At 48.3% G+C, this 14,604-nt stretch overlaps 1 protein-coding gene and 1 long non-coding RNA gene across 4 annotated transcripts; one reads left to right on the top strand and one right to left on the bottom strand.

The window, feature by feature from the left end:
* Positions 1-69: 69 nt before the first annotated feature.
* TSPO2 (translocator protein 2) lies at positions 70-6,067 on the bottom strand. 2 transcript variants are annotated; one of them, XM_080367346.1, is made up of 4 exons: positions 4,928-6,067; positions 3,071-3,277; positions 2,501-2,639; positions 70-1,569 (listed from the first exon to the last, which is right to left on the bottom strand). In XM_080367346.1, exons 2-4 carry the CDS (start codon positions 3,241-3,243, stop codon positions 1,387-1,389), a joined length of 495 nt encoding a protein of 164 aa, XP_080223472.1. In that variant the 5' UTR covers positions 3,244-3,277; positions 4,928-6,067; the 3' UTR covers positions 70-1,386. The 2 variants fall into 2 exon arrangements, with proteins under 2 accessions (XP_080223472.1, XP_080223473.1); XM_080367347.1 differs by lacking the exon at positions 4,928-6,067 and adding an exon at positions 3,917-4,064.
* Positions 1,576-10,389, top strand: LOC308054465. 2 transcript variants are annotated; one of them, XR_013924113.1, is made up of 3 exons: positions 1,576-2,032; positions 2,420-2,626; positions 6,128-10,389. It is a non-coding gene; the product is annotated as an uncharacterized lncRNA (long non-coding RNA). The 2 variants fall into 2 exon arrangements; XR_013924114.1 differs by having other exon boundaries at positions 1,578-2,032; positions 2,459-2,626.
* Positions 10,390-14,604: the final 4,215 nt, after the last annotated feature.

Genomic DNA, 14,604 nt, shown 5'->3' with positions numbered 1-14,604 from the left:
AGCCAGAGCACAAGCCATGGACTCCAGAGCAGGTCCCTTGAGCTTTTGGGAAACCAAGTGCCAAACCAGTAAAACAAGAATAACTTGGATTTATTTATTCTCCAAACAAAAGTGGCTTGGTTTTATTAAAAGCAAATGCAATTTATGTTACAACCCCAGCTAAGCCCTCCTACCCCCAACCTTTGCAAGTGTACCCACGCACCTTAATCGACAGTCAGCTGCCAGAAAGAAGATCCATTTACCACTTTTCTTCACATATATTGCTTCTATCGATTAAAAATAATAGTAAGTATTCTTTGTGGAGAGCAGCATCTACGATTCAGATCTATCTAAGGCAGTGGCCAGAAAAAAGGATGGAGGGGGGCTATCCATGCACCTCTTGTGTCTGATTCTGTCATTGCTTGGTCCCGTTTCTCTGGAACTACTTAATAATACTTAATATCTGCTTAATAATATTCAGGAATGAAAAGAGTCTGGGATGAGTTACCCATACTGCACCTGACAGACCTGGCATGGGGGTTTTTGCCAGTCATGTAATTACAACCTTCAAAGCAGTGTGAGCAAGCTCTTGAATTTTACAAAGGCTCTTGTGTTTCTGTACTTAAGAAAACATTTTAAGTGTTTTCTTCAAAGGCACTGTGTTAGTTTCTCTTTTCTGCTGAGGAATAGCACACAGAAGTGGAAAAGAGAAATTTCTTCTTGGGAAAAGCATTTGCATTCTAATCATTGCTGCTTTATCTCGGAGCATGAAACTCAAGAAGTGTGATACTCCACAAATAGAAGTCAAAGTGCCCGGTCTCCTTTCACTAGCAGAACAAGACAGATTACTGCTTGCTCAGTAGCTGACAGATAAAAAGTTAATGGTATAAAGCACAAACCAGGTGATACATGAAAATGAAGCTACAGCACAAATAGCAAAAAATCAAGTAAGTTCTTAAAAATTGGTATGCATGAGTGAAGGGCATTTTTGTTTGGTCCCAGAAGAGGTGATGGGACTTACCACATGTGTGAACAAGTTCTACTCTCTGGGGGAATGGTAACAGTTTCAAGGGGTGTCCAGGATTGCTACTCTGAATTATGCTGCTGTCATGAGATCCTAATTTGGCTAATGGAATTTGACCTGATAGCATCAAGGTCACCGTACAGCTGTAGCCCCCAAACCTCAGCAGTGCTGGAGAAAATGGTTCCCAGGTTAAGGATGGACGGTTACTTTAAAGGAGCACGTGGGTGTGTGATGCAAACCTTTCCTTTACACAGCCGCGATGAAGGTGGGAACAGGAGGCATGTTCTGATGCCTGTCCCAAAACCGAATCCCCCAAATCATCAGATCTTGGTTCACATCAGCATAGGTTAGCTTCACAAAATGCCTTTGTTTCTGTCCCGCTCTTATTCACTCTTTCCTGCTTTTTGCTCAGGGTTGTCCTTCCAGATGCGGATTGTGAGGCAGGTCGCCATGGCCAGCCAGCCCAGGTAAGGCACCATCAGCAGTGCTGCTATCTTGTTAATGCGGTACCAGGAGCACGTCGTGCCTATCGCCAGGACGTCCAAGCACAGGATGTCGATCAGTGCCTGGAGCAGAGAGAAGATGACTCAGGAGCTCACTCCTGGGAACGTGCAGCAGTCTCCCCCCACACAGCTAGAAACCATCCTACTAAAGGTGGTGAGATGGGATAGGAACAGGGCAGGTTTAGCACTGACAAGTTACCTTGAGTGGTCCTAAACCCCACGACCGTGGCTCCGAACTCTAATCAGCGAGATCTGAATGTATCATGCCAGCAGCCAAGACTAACGTTAATGTTTTTTTGTTCATTATCGAGTTTTGCACATTAATACACTGTTTATGACGATCAGTGCCCCCTTCTGCTGCTGATGCCTATGCAGGCAGATCACAAACGTGCTTGTCTTAATATTGGTGACTATTATCACTTCACAAACTTTGTAAATGTACCTTTCATCCACAGGGTGACAAAATTTGGATGGAAGCATATATCCCGCTCTGTGCTTCCATCACCTGTGGGCCTTGGCACCTGAGGTAAGTGCTTTTTGAATATAGCACCAATTCAGCTGTGCCTCACCTTCCTGCATATCCTCCTTGCGGGCTCTGCCATGCACAGGGCATTGTATTTGCTCGATAAGCCCCTCACCGCACCCCCCACCAGGGATGCTAGCTTTGCGGCTTGCTGGCGCCGGGTGTGACTCCCAGAGGGACTTATCTCTAACCCCAAATCCTTAACTAGGAGCTGCAGCAGCTGGGCTATTGACTCGCTGATCTCCCACCCTGTGCTGGCGGGGCTGGCTATCTGCGTGGCAAGAGCAGGGTGAGGGGTGGAAGGGACTGATACCATTGTCTAGACCAGGTGCAGCGTGTACCTGAGCAAAAGCTCTTCTTGCATCTCTCTTTGCAATTGCACAATGCTAGTTAGAAAATCTCCAAGCAACCCCAGAACCCCTGTGGCAGGGACACCAGCAAACAAGATGAATGGATGGCCAGATACGTTACCATCTTCAGGTTACGTGCGCTGAAGAAGAGGGGAGGCCAAGCCCAGTTCAAGACCAGCTGAGCCCCGTAGAGGCCAAGCGGGACGAGGGCTTTGCTGCTGCAGCCACCCAGGTCATTCCATATCAGGTAGGAGGCATAGCTGTGAAGAGGGAAAGACATTAGTGTTTTGCAGTGAGTAAATCCCTAATACAGACAAAGTCTTTTCATGTGAGATTGTTTTGCAACAGGGATTTGCAGGACAGTTGCATTTGCACGACGGTTGCATCTCTGTCGCGTACCTGGGTGGCTTGTACGACCTCCCCAGGACATGGCTGGTTTTGGTACGTGGTTACAAAGCTGAGCACAGGCTGTGTCCCTGGCCAAAAGCATCGCCTGCAGTGGGAATCTGAGGCACTCGGCCCAGAGCATGGCTCAGGCTGTACTGCATCGGGTAGGAATAAGCGTACCTGGTGTGCCCTGCAGGTTCGGGTACGAGGGATATCCCAAAAGCAAATGAAAGAGTTTGCAACGACTGCTCTTCTGAGTGTCAGAAATGGCAAGGTGAGAGAGGGAGTAATATGCAAAACTTACCCCATGCCGGTGTACAGGACAGTCCAAGCAACAGGGAATATTTTGCGGGGTGGACACCATGAAGGCTTTTTCAGCTTCTCATACCAAACAGGTATTTCTTTTCGATTAATGAACCAGCCAAGGAAACCTCCAATGTGAGGCAGGACAGTAAAACCAGCAGTATAAGCCCACATCCTTCCTTGGTGGCTTGAAGTAGCCTTTTGCCTGCTGCGAGTTAAAAAATAATAATTGATTATCATTTTAAAAAGACATTTTTTCCTACTTTGATCTTTCAAGCTTTTTCTCTGGTTGTCCATATTCCACTTCAGTCTCTAAAGCGAAATGCAAGTATTTAGTGTTGCATTCAGCTCTGCTGCTGGCTGCCCTCTGCCCATCTCCTGATCTCTGAAATAAAGGTAATTATTTCTATCACAGGTACATTTTTCCTGATCCGCTCAGCAAAGTAGCTCCTCCCTGGTATTTCATGGCTTTTCATTTCAGTTTGTATTTCAGTATTTGTGTGGCAGGGTTCAGCTAAGGTGGTTGTATTCGTAGAAGACAAGACTGCAGTTACTTTTATCATTCCTCCCCCAAATGCCTAAGCCAGACAGCACACAAACTGTAACGTACGTTCACGGAGGCTGTGCATCTCAGCAGAGCTGTTCTCTCCCCTCTGCATGCTATTCTCAATATGAAAACCCAGACAGATCATCCCGGGAAAACCCCGTCCATTCTGACTTTGTCTAATTTTTCACCATGCCTTTATATTTTAAATGAGTCTACAACAAGACAGCATCCTTACAGCAGATTTTAATGAACCTTGTTGAATCCTCCCTGCAGCCCCAGCAGGCGGAGGTGGATTCTCACCTCTGCAAACAGGTAAGCTGAGGCACAACAGTAGCGTCTTAATTTCCTCATGGTCTTCCTCTTGCGTAAAAGGAAGGAACTTTCACTTTAATAATTACGTTATGCTTCCGCACAAGACAGCTGTGTTCAGGGTAACAGCTAGCATTTCATTCTCTGTCCCCTCTCTTCCCCTGCCGTTATTCTCTGTAGGGCTCGGAACCTGCCTGTCGTTTGTCCTCCTTCCTTTGGTCTCTATGTTTGCCTTCCCTGTTGATCCATTAAGGAATTAAACCCAAATTAGCATTCACCAGGGATAAGGCAGAGGATTCACCAGGGGCACGGCAGTTTTGTGCTGTCAGCAGAAGTGCACAGTGCACCTGGGCGAATGCACTCGGCAAGGACTGGCTTTTAGCAGTGCAGGAAGAGAAGAGCAGGCACAGAATATTTCCTCGCCTCGGGAATGGCCCTGGCACTCCGAGCGCTGTTCAGAGACAGGGAGCACGAGGAAGGGACTGATCTGCACAGGCATCTCTGTTCGGGATTTTAATTCACAATTAACGCTTTGCTATATCCTATGCTAATTGTTATTATTATCATCGTGCTATGAAGCATTCATCTTTAGAAACGCATGGCAGCAGTACAAGCCAATTTACATGTCACTGAGGAACAAATACGGCAGACACTGTCTCTAACTAACAATTCCTTTACCAGACGATTTATAGTGCTATTAAAGTGTCTACAGAACCAGAAAATCAACCGAACACTGAGCAAAAAATTAAAGCTGTTAGCCCTTGCTTTTAAAGTCTCAATAAAACAGCACCAGCTGAGTTCAGGTTCCTCTATAGTACTTTGGAAAAGTAATATGGGAAAAGTAGATTTTTCCCTCCTCCCAACCCCTTTGTAGTTGCCAGATTAACCTGATTGACTGCGGAAGCAACTGAGGGTTGAAAATAACACAACACTGTTATAAAACCTTATTTCTTCTTGCAGCTGTTAAGAACTTAACGGGGTAGGAGCTGTAAAGAACCTTACCGTTTCTTACTGCCTTCCTCTCCCTCGCAAAGGAAAAGGGTTGGACATCCAAGGCCAGCTTCTGCCTGCAGTGCGGGTGCTGCTTTACAATGAAGAAATTGTTGGCTCAGTTTTACCTAAATAGCAGGAAAAAAAAAGGGTGTGTGTGCGTGCCGGTGGCTGGATGAGATTACACAAGAGAGCCCACGCTGGGCGAGGATTTCAGGGGCTTTGGCGGTGGTTGAGCAAGGGGCGGAGGGCAGGACCCGCTTCTGGTCCAGGCACCGTCGAGATGGGACATCTGAGGCTCTTGGCTGGGGTTGAGGACCAGCATCTCGTGGAGGGTGGCAGAGGAGCACCCTTTCACCCGCCTGCGAGTGCTTTGGGCAGGCAAAAGTAAAAACTAAAGCGTGTTGCGGACAAATGAACAGGGTCATTTCTCACATGGACATCCCATCCCCGTTGCATAAGGGATCAGGTCCATACAGCAGGATTTCCGTGCGTGTTCCATGGATGCAAGCTCTGCTGCTCTACCCCATGCGACGATCTATCCCAGAGCGTGTCGGTGGCTGTGAGCAGGGCAGGAGGAGCCTGCTGGATGTCCGAGGGTATCCCTGCCGTGCCAGTCCCCCGTGCGCTGTTTAACACAACAGTGATTAACCAGATGCTTTCGGTGGTCGCCCGCGCACTAGCCTTTTGGCTAAAATTCACTGGAAACCACTTGAATCTAAAATAAAGACGTTGCACAAGCATGTTCAATGAAAAAGAAAAAAGCTAGAAATCAATTTCCATCAGTAAGCTGTCTGCAAGGGATGGGAAATGAAACACTAATTTACTTCATTTATGGGTCATTACCTGAATTTCATGGCCAGAAGCAGAATTTCTGGCTCCTAGCAGAATGCAATATAACTGTTATAACACAGAATCAATGAGATCTTCTGTTTTATTGGGCTCAGAAGGAAATTATTTTTTGTGGGAGGAGGAAAGAAAGTAAAAAACGATGTAAAGGGACAGATTTTCAGCTAGCATAAATCAATGCACTGCTATTGCAGTGGTGTGTTTATACAGTGTAATTGCCACTTTGAAATAACAGATGCAGCACTCATTAATCAAGCTGTAGCCATCCGCGTATTCCTTCAGAGTCCGTTGCTATTTGCGATCGGAAACTTCTGTCGTGCAACGATGCGGCTACTATATGTGACTGGATGGTTTCCGTTGCAGTTGGCCACTTCTCGGCTGAAGCGGTCGTGGTGCAGATCGCTGGGTAGCAAAACCTTCCCCAGGCTTAGGCAACTTGGTCAGGAAGCAAACAATTCCACATTTTTTAGCTGGTAAGTATTTCTCTCCCCAGGCTTGAGCACAAACCCACAATTACCGGTTTGCTTGACATGTAGCAGTTGTATTCCCAGGCTGGTCTAGGGTGTAATAATGCTGGAAGAATTAAAAACTAAGGGACAAATCACGCGGATCTCGGTGAATCTGTGAAGCTGGGATGCTGCTGCGTGACTGGGGAATAGCAGATGCAAAGAAGAAAAAAATAGCAGAGGTGATTACAGGCCTAAAAGTCGGGTATCGGTCCTAGACGAGCTTTATTGCAAAGAAAGGGGTAAAGGTATGAAGGTTATGAAGGATGTGAAAGGATATGGAGGTGTGTGGATATAAGAGGATATGGAGATGTGTGGAAAAACGGGATAATACATAAATTTGCCCAAAGTGGATGACAGCAGGTGGATGCCATTGCCTGGGCAGGTGTCTGTGCCCTGGGCAAGAAGATATGGTTCCCCTGGCTCGTCTGAAGGCCAGAAGAGCCCCTGCTATGGGGTTCAGTAGGTGGTCATTGAGTTGAAGATGCTGGCAGATGGCAGGAGGGCTGCTGGGCAGCGGGAGGGGGGCAGAAAGGCAAGGACCAGGTCTGGGAAGTCTTGTGGCACTAGCCAGGGATCAGTACTGGGAGCCAGGGTGGTTTCAGATCTACTACAAGGACGTGCGTGGACACGGTGATGGAGCCAGGCGTGTGTGCGTGCCCCATCCTGCGTGTGAGCACACGCCATGGGCTGGGGGGGAGGAGAGTCCTGCAAGAATCCGGAAAGAGTTTCTCTATCACAATATTGGTTTTCCTCTGTTACCTCAGATTTATGTCTCAATATTTCTGGTTTGAATCATTTTACAAGATGAGGTAATACTACCTCTTGGTAAAATGTTTTCGATCCTGTGTCTTGGTATGCTTCGGATTATTCAAGTAATATTACTGCTGGGTTTTCGGATCGCTGCCATATCGCTGCAATGTGTTTTCATGAAAAAAAAAAAAAAAGACATGGGGGAACTGAGTTACACAACTGTTTGTTTTCTTCTTCTTAGCAACCTTTGCACGTTGTCCCAAGAGGTTCTCAGTCTATGCAAGATTAATTGCCCAAATATAAAAGCCCTGTTAACCTGAATATATTATTGAAAAACAGCATATTTCAATCTGCCCTAGTTTTGAAAATAGAGATGCCGGGTCAGCTCCTGGCATAAATCTGCAGTGCTCCTCGGAAGCCAGCGGAGCTTCTCTGATTTACATCGGCAATAAACTCGTCCTGTGGCACTGAGGAGAGCGTGAGCATGCCCACCGAGTGCCACAAAGGACACGGCCGTGGCCGAGGAGGAGCCTCCGTGGCCGTCACCTTCTCCTGAGCAACTCCAACCTGCCAGCCTCGACACTGCAGAATAAAACATTGCATTTCTCTCTCTGAAAAGCCATTTTTCAAAGATTAAAAATCCCCTAGTTTTATTTCTAATGAATAAAAGCTTGTATTTTAAAAGTTTTCAGTTATGTTGAAATAAAAATTCTGGGTAATATGAAATGCTGTAGGAATTTCCAGCTGGTCAATTGGGTTTTTTTCTGCCTGGGCTGAAGTGGCCCTGGGCTGGCCAGTGGCTCCCAGTCCCTCAGAACTTGGATGTGGATGGCTGAGTTGAACTTGAATTCAACTTGAAATTCAACCGCTTGAATTTCCACAATCTGTCCGCTAGAGGGGATTTTAAAACAGATCTTTTGGGGGAGTAAAGTCCAGTTTTCAGTGTGTTACCGGGTGCCGCCCGCAGGACACCGCTGCGTCTGGATGCGCTGGGGCACTGGCTCCGCTGTAAGGCGCAAGATGCTGTCTCGGTGCTGGCTGATGACAGCTAATTGCAGGAATAAATTCGGTTGGGAGGTGAAGAGCAGAAAAAAAACTCCTTAATTTTTTAGGGCTCAGCCTTTGATTTCCCTCTGCCCGCGGGGAGGACCGGGTGCACCCCAGCCGCGGGGCTCGCCTGGCTCCCCCGGGGCTGGGGTCTCTGCATCCCAGTGGTCAAGCTGGAAGCTCCGGCTGAGTTTTGAGGGAAATGTTGGATGCTGGACCTTGCCGTGGGGCTGGTTGTTTGTCAGCAGCAGGGCCGGTGAGGGCTGGCGTGCGGAACTGCCTGCAGGCGATAACCGCCGGGGGAATGCTTCGCTCTTATCTGCACGCAGAAGTTGCACCTCAGTAGCCAAAAGAATAAATTTTAACGGACACGGTTCAACGCCTTCTTTCATGTTAGGAGTAGCTTAGTGTGGGGACAGGCAGATGATTGCAAGCAATTAGGTTATGCAGCTTAACAAATTACCACTCTCTAGCTGAGCCTTTTTAATTAACCACATGCACAGACCCAGCCCAGCACTAACGTGACATAAAATATTTTGCCTTCAACTGCCGTGACCAGTCGTACCAGCTTTACCAGAGTCCTTGTTAGCACTAATTGTGACCTGCAGCAGACTAAGCGGCGAGAGCATGAAACTCTGGTACCCCTGACCATGCCGTGCTGTGTCGTCCACTGGTACTGCATGGTGCACGTAGGATGCTGGGCTGCTGGCACGGCCAGGATGCTACCTGGGGATGCCAAGGGCTGGATTTTTGTCTCAGGACTTAGCCCTTGCCTCAGCCAAAAAAAAAAAAAAAAAAAAAACAACCAACAAACCAAGCTGCAGAAATGACACAAAGCCACTGGCAGGGTGCTGTATTGCAGTGGGCGAAGTGTTATCACAACTCGGCTGCTTAGTTCTGTGGTTGCATGATCACAACCCTTGTATTAATGTCAGGCGGGGGGATCAGGTTTAAAGTGAGCCAGAAAAATAGTGTTCACAAAGGATTTTCTAATGCCTTAATATAGAAGTTTAAAATGCTTTTCAAGGTCTTTTCACCATGCAGAGTTAACTGAGAAAAGCTATTGCAGTTTCAAATGATGCTCTCACTTAAATCAAGTTCAATTTCATGTGCTGATGTGCCCTAAATTACCCTGGTGCAGTTTTCCAGCCAGGCAAGGCTTTGTAGTGAGGGCACGACGTTCACCAGTTATGAAAAAATTGAGGAGAGGGTTTTCCTGCTGGGACTTTCAGAGGAAAACCAGAAACTGAGGGGCAGCGCTTACCACCCTGAGGTCTTAAAAAAGCAGCAGATGACCTCTGGACCCTTAACTGTGCTTTCTGTGACTGTAAGAAAAACTCAGGGATGTTTCCCCACCCAGGTGGTTCAGGCAGTGAACTGGGAAAAGAAGGCAAGCACTGGTCACGGGCAGTGGATGGTGAACTTTAGGAGACTGGATGCCTCTTATTCCTGGAGTGGGATGGCACAGCCCTTTCCTGCAGATGCCTCCCGAGGGATTTATAAGCACTGCTGAGCCAGCAGCGGGAGGAGGTCAGGGTCTTTCCCACGGGCTTTTCCAGGTTTGGGGAATCTGTCAAGCCCTTGGCTTGCCCAGAGTTCAGGAAGCACAAAAACTAGAAACAACCTTTGTTCCAGGTATTAGGGAAAGCACCCGTTCAGCCTGCGAGGTTATTGCTGGTGATTATGAAGAAAGGGACCAGCTGTCTTGGATTTTCAGTGGAAGGAGTTTTCCGCACTAATTTGTTAATTCAAAGCCTCCACAAGACCTGCACCGTTCCCTCTAAAGCTGCATTTCTTAGACCGTTCAGCCTAAGATGAGATCAGCCAAGAAACTTCTATCAGAGTATTTTGTTGTTCTTTCAAGGGACTTGCCCTTTTTACTAGGAGGGAGGACATCCGTGACTTCTTTTTGTTCTAAATGTTTTTGCTGATCATTTTGAATCTGCCAAAATGCATCAAAACAAGTGCTTTGAGAAGGTTTTGTTAGGAGAAAACCTATGTTTTTCTTGTGTGTTTCTTCAGTCTTAGCAGAAATAGAAAGTGAAAAGGTGAATGAACACAGGGACCAGCAGGAATTCCTAGAAGAGGGAAAATAAAGATAGAGATTCTGCAGAAAACCAAGGTTTTTGTTAAAGGAAGAGAAACGACAACATTTGGAAGATATGACAAATGTTGGGGTTTTTTCATTTATTTGTTTTGAAGTGCACATCATTTTCTTGAGTTAGTAGCTCTCACCTTGGTGTTATTCTTATGTAGGACCTCCTTTTTTGTTGTTTTGTTAGCGAGTCATAAAAAGCCCATCTTTTTTTTTTATTTTATTTTTTTCCCCAGATGTAGAGGCATGTGAGCAAGGTGACTCTTGCCTCTTGCAGCACCTTCTCCTGAAGGCTGCAGCCGGTTGTGAAGGACAGCAGATGCTTCACATCTGAGCATCTTCCAGGTAGGGAATCACAGGAGAAATGCAGTACCCATTCCTGATGGCCTTCTCTGGGGGCTCGGAAGGTCAGTTCCTCAGCATCTGAGACGGTTCTTGATTGTGGTGGCTTCGCCCTTGGCAGCGATGGTCCCCACAAACCTGCCACAGAAAAGCCTTCTGCAGGAGCATCAACATCACCGTTTAGCATCAGAAGAGTTGCCAGCTGTAGGGGATGAAGCACAGCGCTTCTGCTGGGAATGATGCTCGGTTGCATTTTCCCCTGACATCGTCTGCATCGGGGAATAACAAAGACGGGGGTGCAGCACTGCTGGCAAATAAACCTGAGCATCTATGAATTGCTTTAAAGACAAGGCTCAAAGTCTGAACAAGTTGTCGGGTGCCAGATTTTTGCTGTCTTTGTGGGTCAGCCTTTCCCTCACTCACATGTCCCCGCTGCTACATGATGCATTTCTTCTTAGGAAAGTGTCCTGCTGCCTCAGCAAAGCCTTGGTGCCTTCATGGTAGGATTGCTTTGTTTTTGAGGAAGCTCAGCTGAGCCGTGGCCATTACACACGTTGTCAGCGTTCAGCTGCAGATACTTGCAAGAAGATTGCAAGGAAAAAAGGATTGTGAAACATCCCGTGCCAATTGAGTGCTGCTGTGGAGTTCACAGAGGGTGTCACCCGAGCCATGCAGACCTCATCCAGTTTCAGCTTTCTGACCTTTGGTGCAGGTTCTGCAGAGTCAGTGTAGAACAACCCCACCTAAAATCCCAGGTGTAAATCCCCCCGGACGAGCACACCCAGCACATGGTAAATGCCAGGGAGCTTCCCCTGGCTATTCTGGTGAACAGGTTGATGGGCAGAGGCATGGTTCTAGCAAATGTGAGGGCGTTTTTGGAGAGAGGGAGTTTGGAATTAGAAATGCTACTTGTATAAAGACAGGGTTATGGTTTGGTCTCCTTCAAGGACTGGTGTAAGTGGAAAACTGTATTTCTTGCTTGCTTTGTGCTGAATCAAGTCTTCTAACTGCAATGGAAGAGGTTGCTCCTTTACAACACAGATCTATCCAAGGGCATTGGATTACTGCAGTATTCCCCACAGCCATCTGATGATAAGGATACATCTAAACGGTATATTGAGCGCAGACATGAAATTGCTGTGTCAGAGCTCTTGCTATGTGGCCAGCCTCCAGCTTTGATCCAGAAAGCTGTATGACTGCCAGGAAAGCAGAGCAGAGCCCAGCTTCATCCACGGATAACGGTTGGACTTGATCTCAAAGGTCTTTTCCAACCTAAACGATTCCGTGATTCTGTGTCTGCTGGAACAAGCTCATCTTGCTCCGCTTGCTCACTGATAGATGGACCTCCAGGGCTGAATTTGCCCAGACCACCATGATGCATGGAGATTGTTCAGGGAATGTCAGGGAGATCTGGGAATAAGGAATAAACTGGAGAAGGCTGCATCTCTGGCTGCCAATTCTCAGGATGGAAAAACCCGCTGGCTTAGCGACCTGTTTGCTGCGAGCCACAAAGGCGCTCGCGCTGTTGGAGGTGCCAGTGTCGGTTCACGTCAATCAAGGGGTTTCACGGCTGCACGCGTTCCCCTTTCAGCTGGGAGATCAAAGCCTGTTTCCTTCACTTGGTTTGTGGCGATGCAGCCAGGTCCCATGTGGAATCCCAGATAGCAGTGGCAGAAATGATGCGTGAGATGAATGGAGGTGACCAAGCCCCCGAGAGGGAGCGTGTCCCTGACACGGCAATGACAGCGTGCTGAATCGTAGCCAGGGGCTGAGAATCCTCAAACACATGCCAAATGAAGGAAACCTGCCTGGGAGTCAAGGATTTTTGTTTCAAATACGAAGATAATAAAAACAAGCGTGATTTCCCAGCTCCTGCCCACTCTCATTTCGTATCCTGGAAGTTCACTAGAAAAACTTTTATTTCTGCAGGACTCAGGGTGGGTCAGAGTTTGACCCAGTTTGAGACATAAGGTCACTTGTCTCAAGTACCAGATCTAGATCTAGATCGCTCCCAGATCTTGGATTCTGGTTTAGGGTCAATTCTATTTGAATGGCCAAAGGCAAATTCTTCAATAATATTGTGGCCTTAATATTATTTTTTTTTTGGTAATTTAATTAGGAGCTTGATCTGGTTTTGGGGCAGGACACAAAGTGGATTACAGGAGCAGCTGGCTCTTTAATTAGGGCCATTTATCTTCTGTTAAAGTTTAACCTTTATTTGCACGGAGAGGCAGGGACAGCAAGGGCCGGAGCTTTGGCAGTGTTTTTGTGTGCAGAGCATCGGGTCAGCCGGGTACGTGTGAGATTGCGTGACTGGGAATACTCTCATCTTGCTCCAATCTCACTGCGATGGTCCCAAAGTACCAACTGGCAACTGTGGCGTACAGCTATTTATAGAGACCAGGAACGAGCCGGTAAATATTTATTCAGATTCCGATGCTTAATCTGCTGCTGGCTGATTGCGTGGAAAGCCTGAGCCCCTGCTGCTTCTACAGCAATTTATAACCAGAGCCTTCAGCTCCTCTCCTTCTCCCAACACTCCCATACACATTCCCCAGGATTAATTCTGCAGAAAACGGGCATGGCCTGAGTTCAGGCCCTCGGGCACCTGCTGGTCCCAGACCACCCCAGCAGGCATCCTGCTCTCTGAATCTCCTCGCTTGTTTTAACTGATTGGCATTCAGAGGTAGAAATTGCAAACCCAGGCACCGAGGGAGCATGAAGGGCAATGGCACGAAGCTGTCATTGCTCCCTTGGATAGACAGACTCATTTGCAATGACGTGGGATGGGACAGAGCAGCGGCCGGGAGCTGTGGAGTCACTTGGATTCATCGCTAAGCTGGCTGAACGCTGACAGCTGCGCTGCTCTGCATGCTGACAAGGCAGAGCCACCCCTGGTACACTGCAGCGTCCTACGGGTCCCATCCGTCCTGCCACCGCCCACTCTGCTCCTTCTCCCCACCAGAACAGATCCTTATTGAGGGGGGACAGGGAAACTGGAAGGATGCTCCGTGTTCATCAGCAAGGACTGATGGAGACAGCATCTCCCCTGACTGGTCACCGGGGCTGCCCTGGGCTCGTTGCTCCCACCACAACCAGTGACCAAGAGGCTGGGGCTCCACTGGGGGGTTCATCCCAGCCCCAAAAGCCAGTGCTGTAGTGACAGGAGGTGGGAAGGCATCAGCAGAAGTGGCTGCAGGTGGGGACAACGGGGGGGGGCGGGGGGGGGGCTGTTAGCACAGGGTGTGTGTGTCTGTGCTTATTAGTGAGGAGCCTGCTCATTAAGAAGACACATGGTTCCAGCTGCCAGACACTACCCAGTGGTGTTAAAGCCTCCTGTTCCCCTAATTACAGCTCCCTGATGGAGCTCGGCAGTGCTGGTAGGAATGGTTGGTGGATACCGGCACCCAGACTGGTCCTGCAAAGGGCTGAGAAGTCAGGCAAGCAGCAAGGTTTGGAGCAGAGTGAAGGAGAGCAGTGCAAGGAAGGGAGGGAGGGCAGCTTGGTATGAGCTTGTGCCCGATCCTGGGATGTGGGAAGAGAGCAGCTGGAAGTGGCCTTGGACCTGGGCTGGTGGTTGCGGAAGGCAGCCCAGGGCAGTGACTGGTGCAGAAGCACCAGCTTCCCAGCTTCGTGCCAGCCCCGGTCCCAGTTAGCAGCGTGAGTTCTCCATGCGCTCAGCTGGAGCTGTTAGCAGGAGGCACGGCTCCATCCCCACCCAGGGCAGCGGCAGCACCTCCCCATCTTCTACCTGTTGGGCTTTTCTGGTAAGAACACATGTGTCCCTTTCCCTTGGCGCCGTGTTTTATGGCAGGCGACAACCCTGCCGTACTCCTCCGTAAAGGATTTTTCCCTTTGCCATTTCCTATCCTTATTGTTTCCTGCTGGGCAGGTGTGGACACATCGGAGAGTAGATCCTTAACTCCTAGGTGGGTCGAGCAGCTGCTCAGAGAGCAGGTTACTACAGTGTAACCTGCACCTCTCACCCCTGCAGCATCTACTGGGTTCTCTACATTATCTCTACATCTGTTTCTCAGGGATGGCAAAGCAAGCTCCAGCGGCAGGTTTCTCTCCCTGTCTAGGTCTCCAACTACAAA

The sequence above is a fragment of the Falco punctatus genome (genome assembly GCF_963210335.1).
Source record: "Falco punctatus genome assembly, chromosome: 17".
Lineage (NCBI taxonomy): Eukaryota > Metazoa > Chordata > Aves > Falconiformes > Falconidae > Falco > Falco punctatus.
The sequence above is the reverse complement of the archived record's forward strand: the minus strand, read 5'-3'. Positions and strand labels throughout refer to the sequence as shown.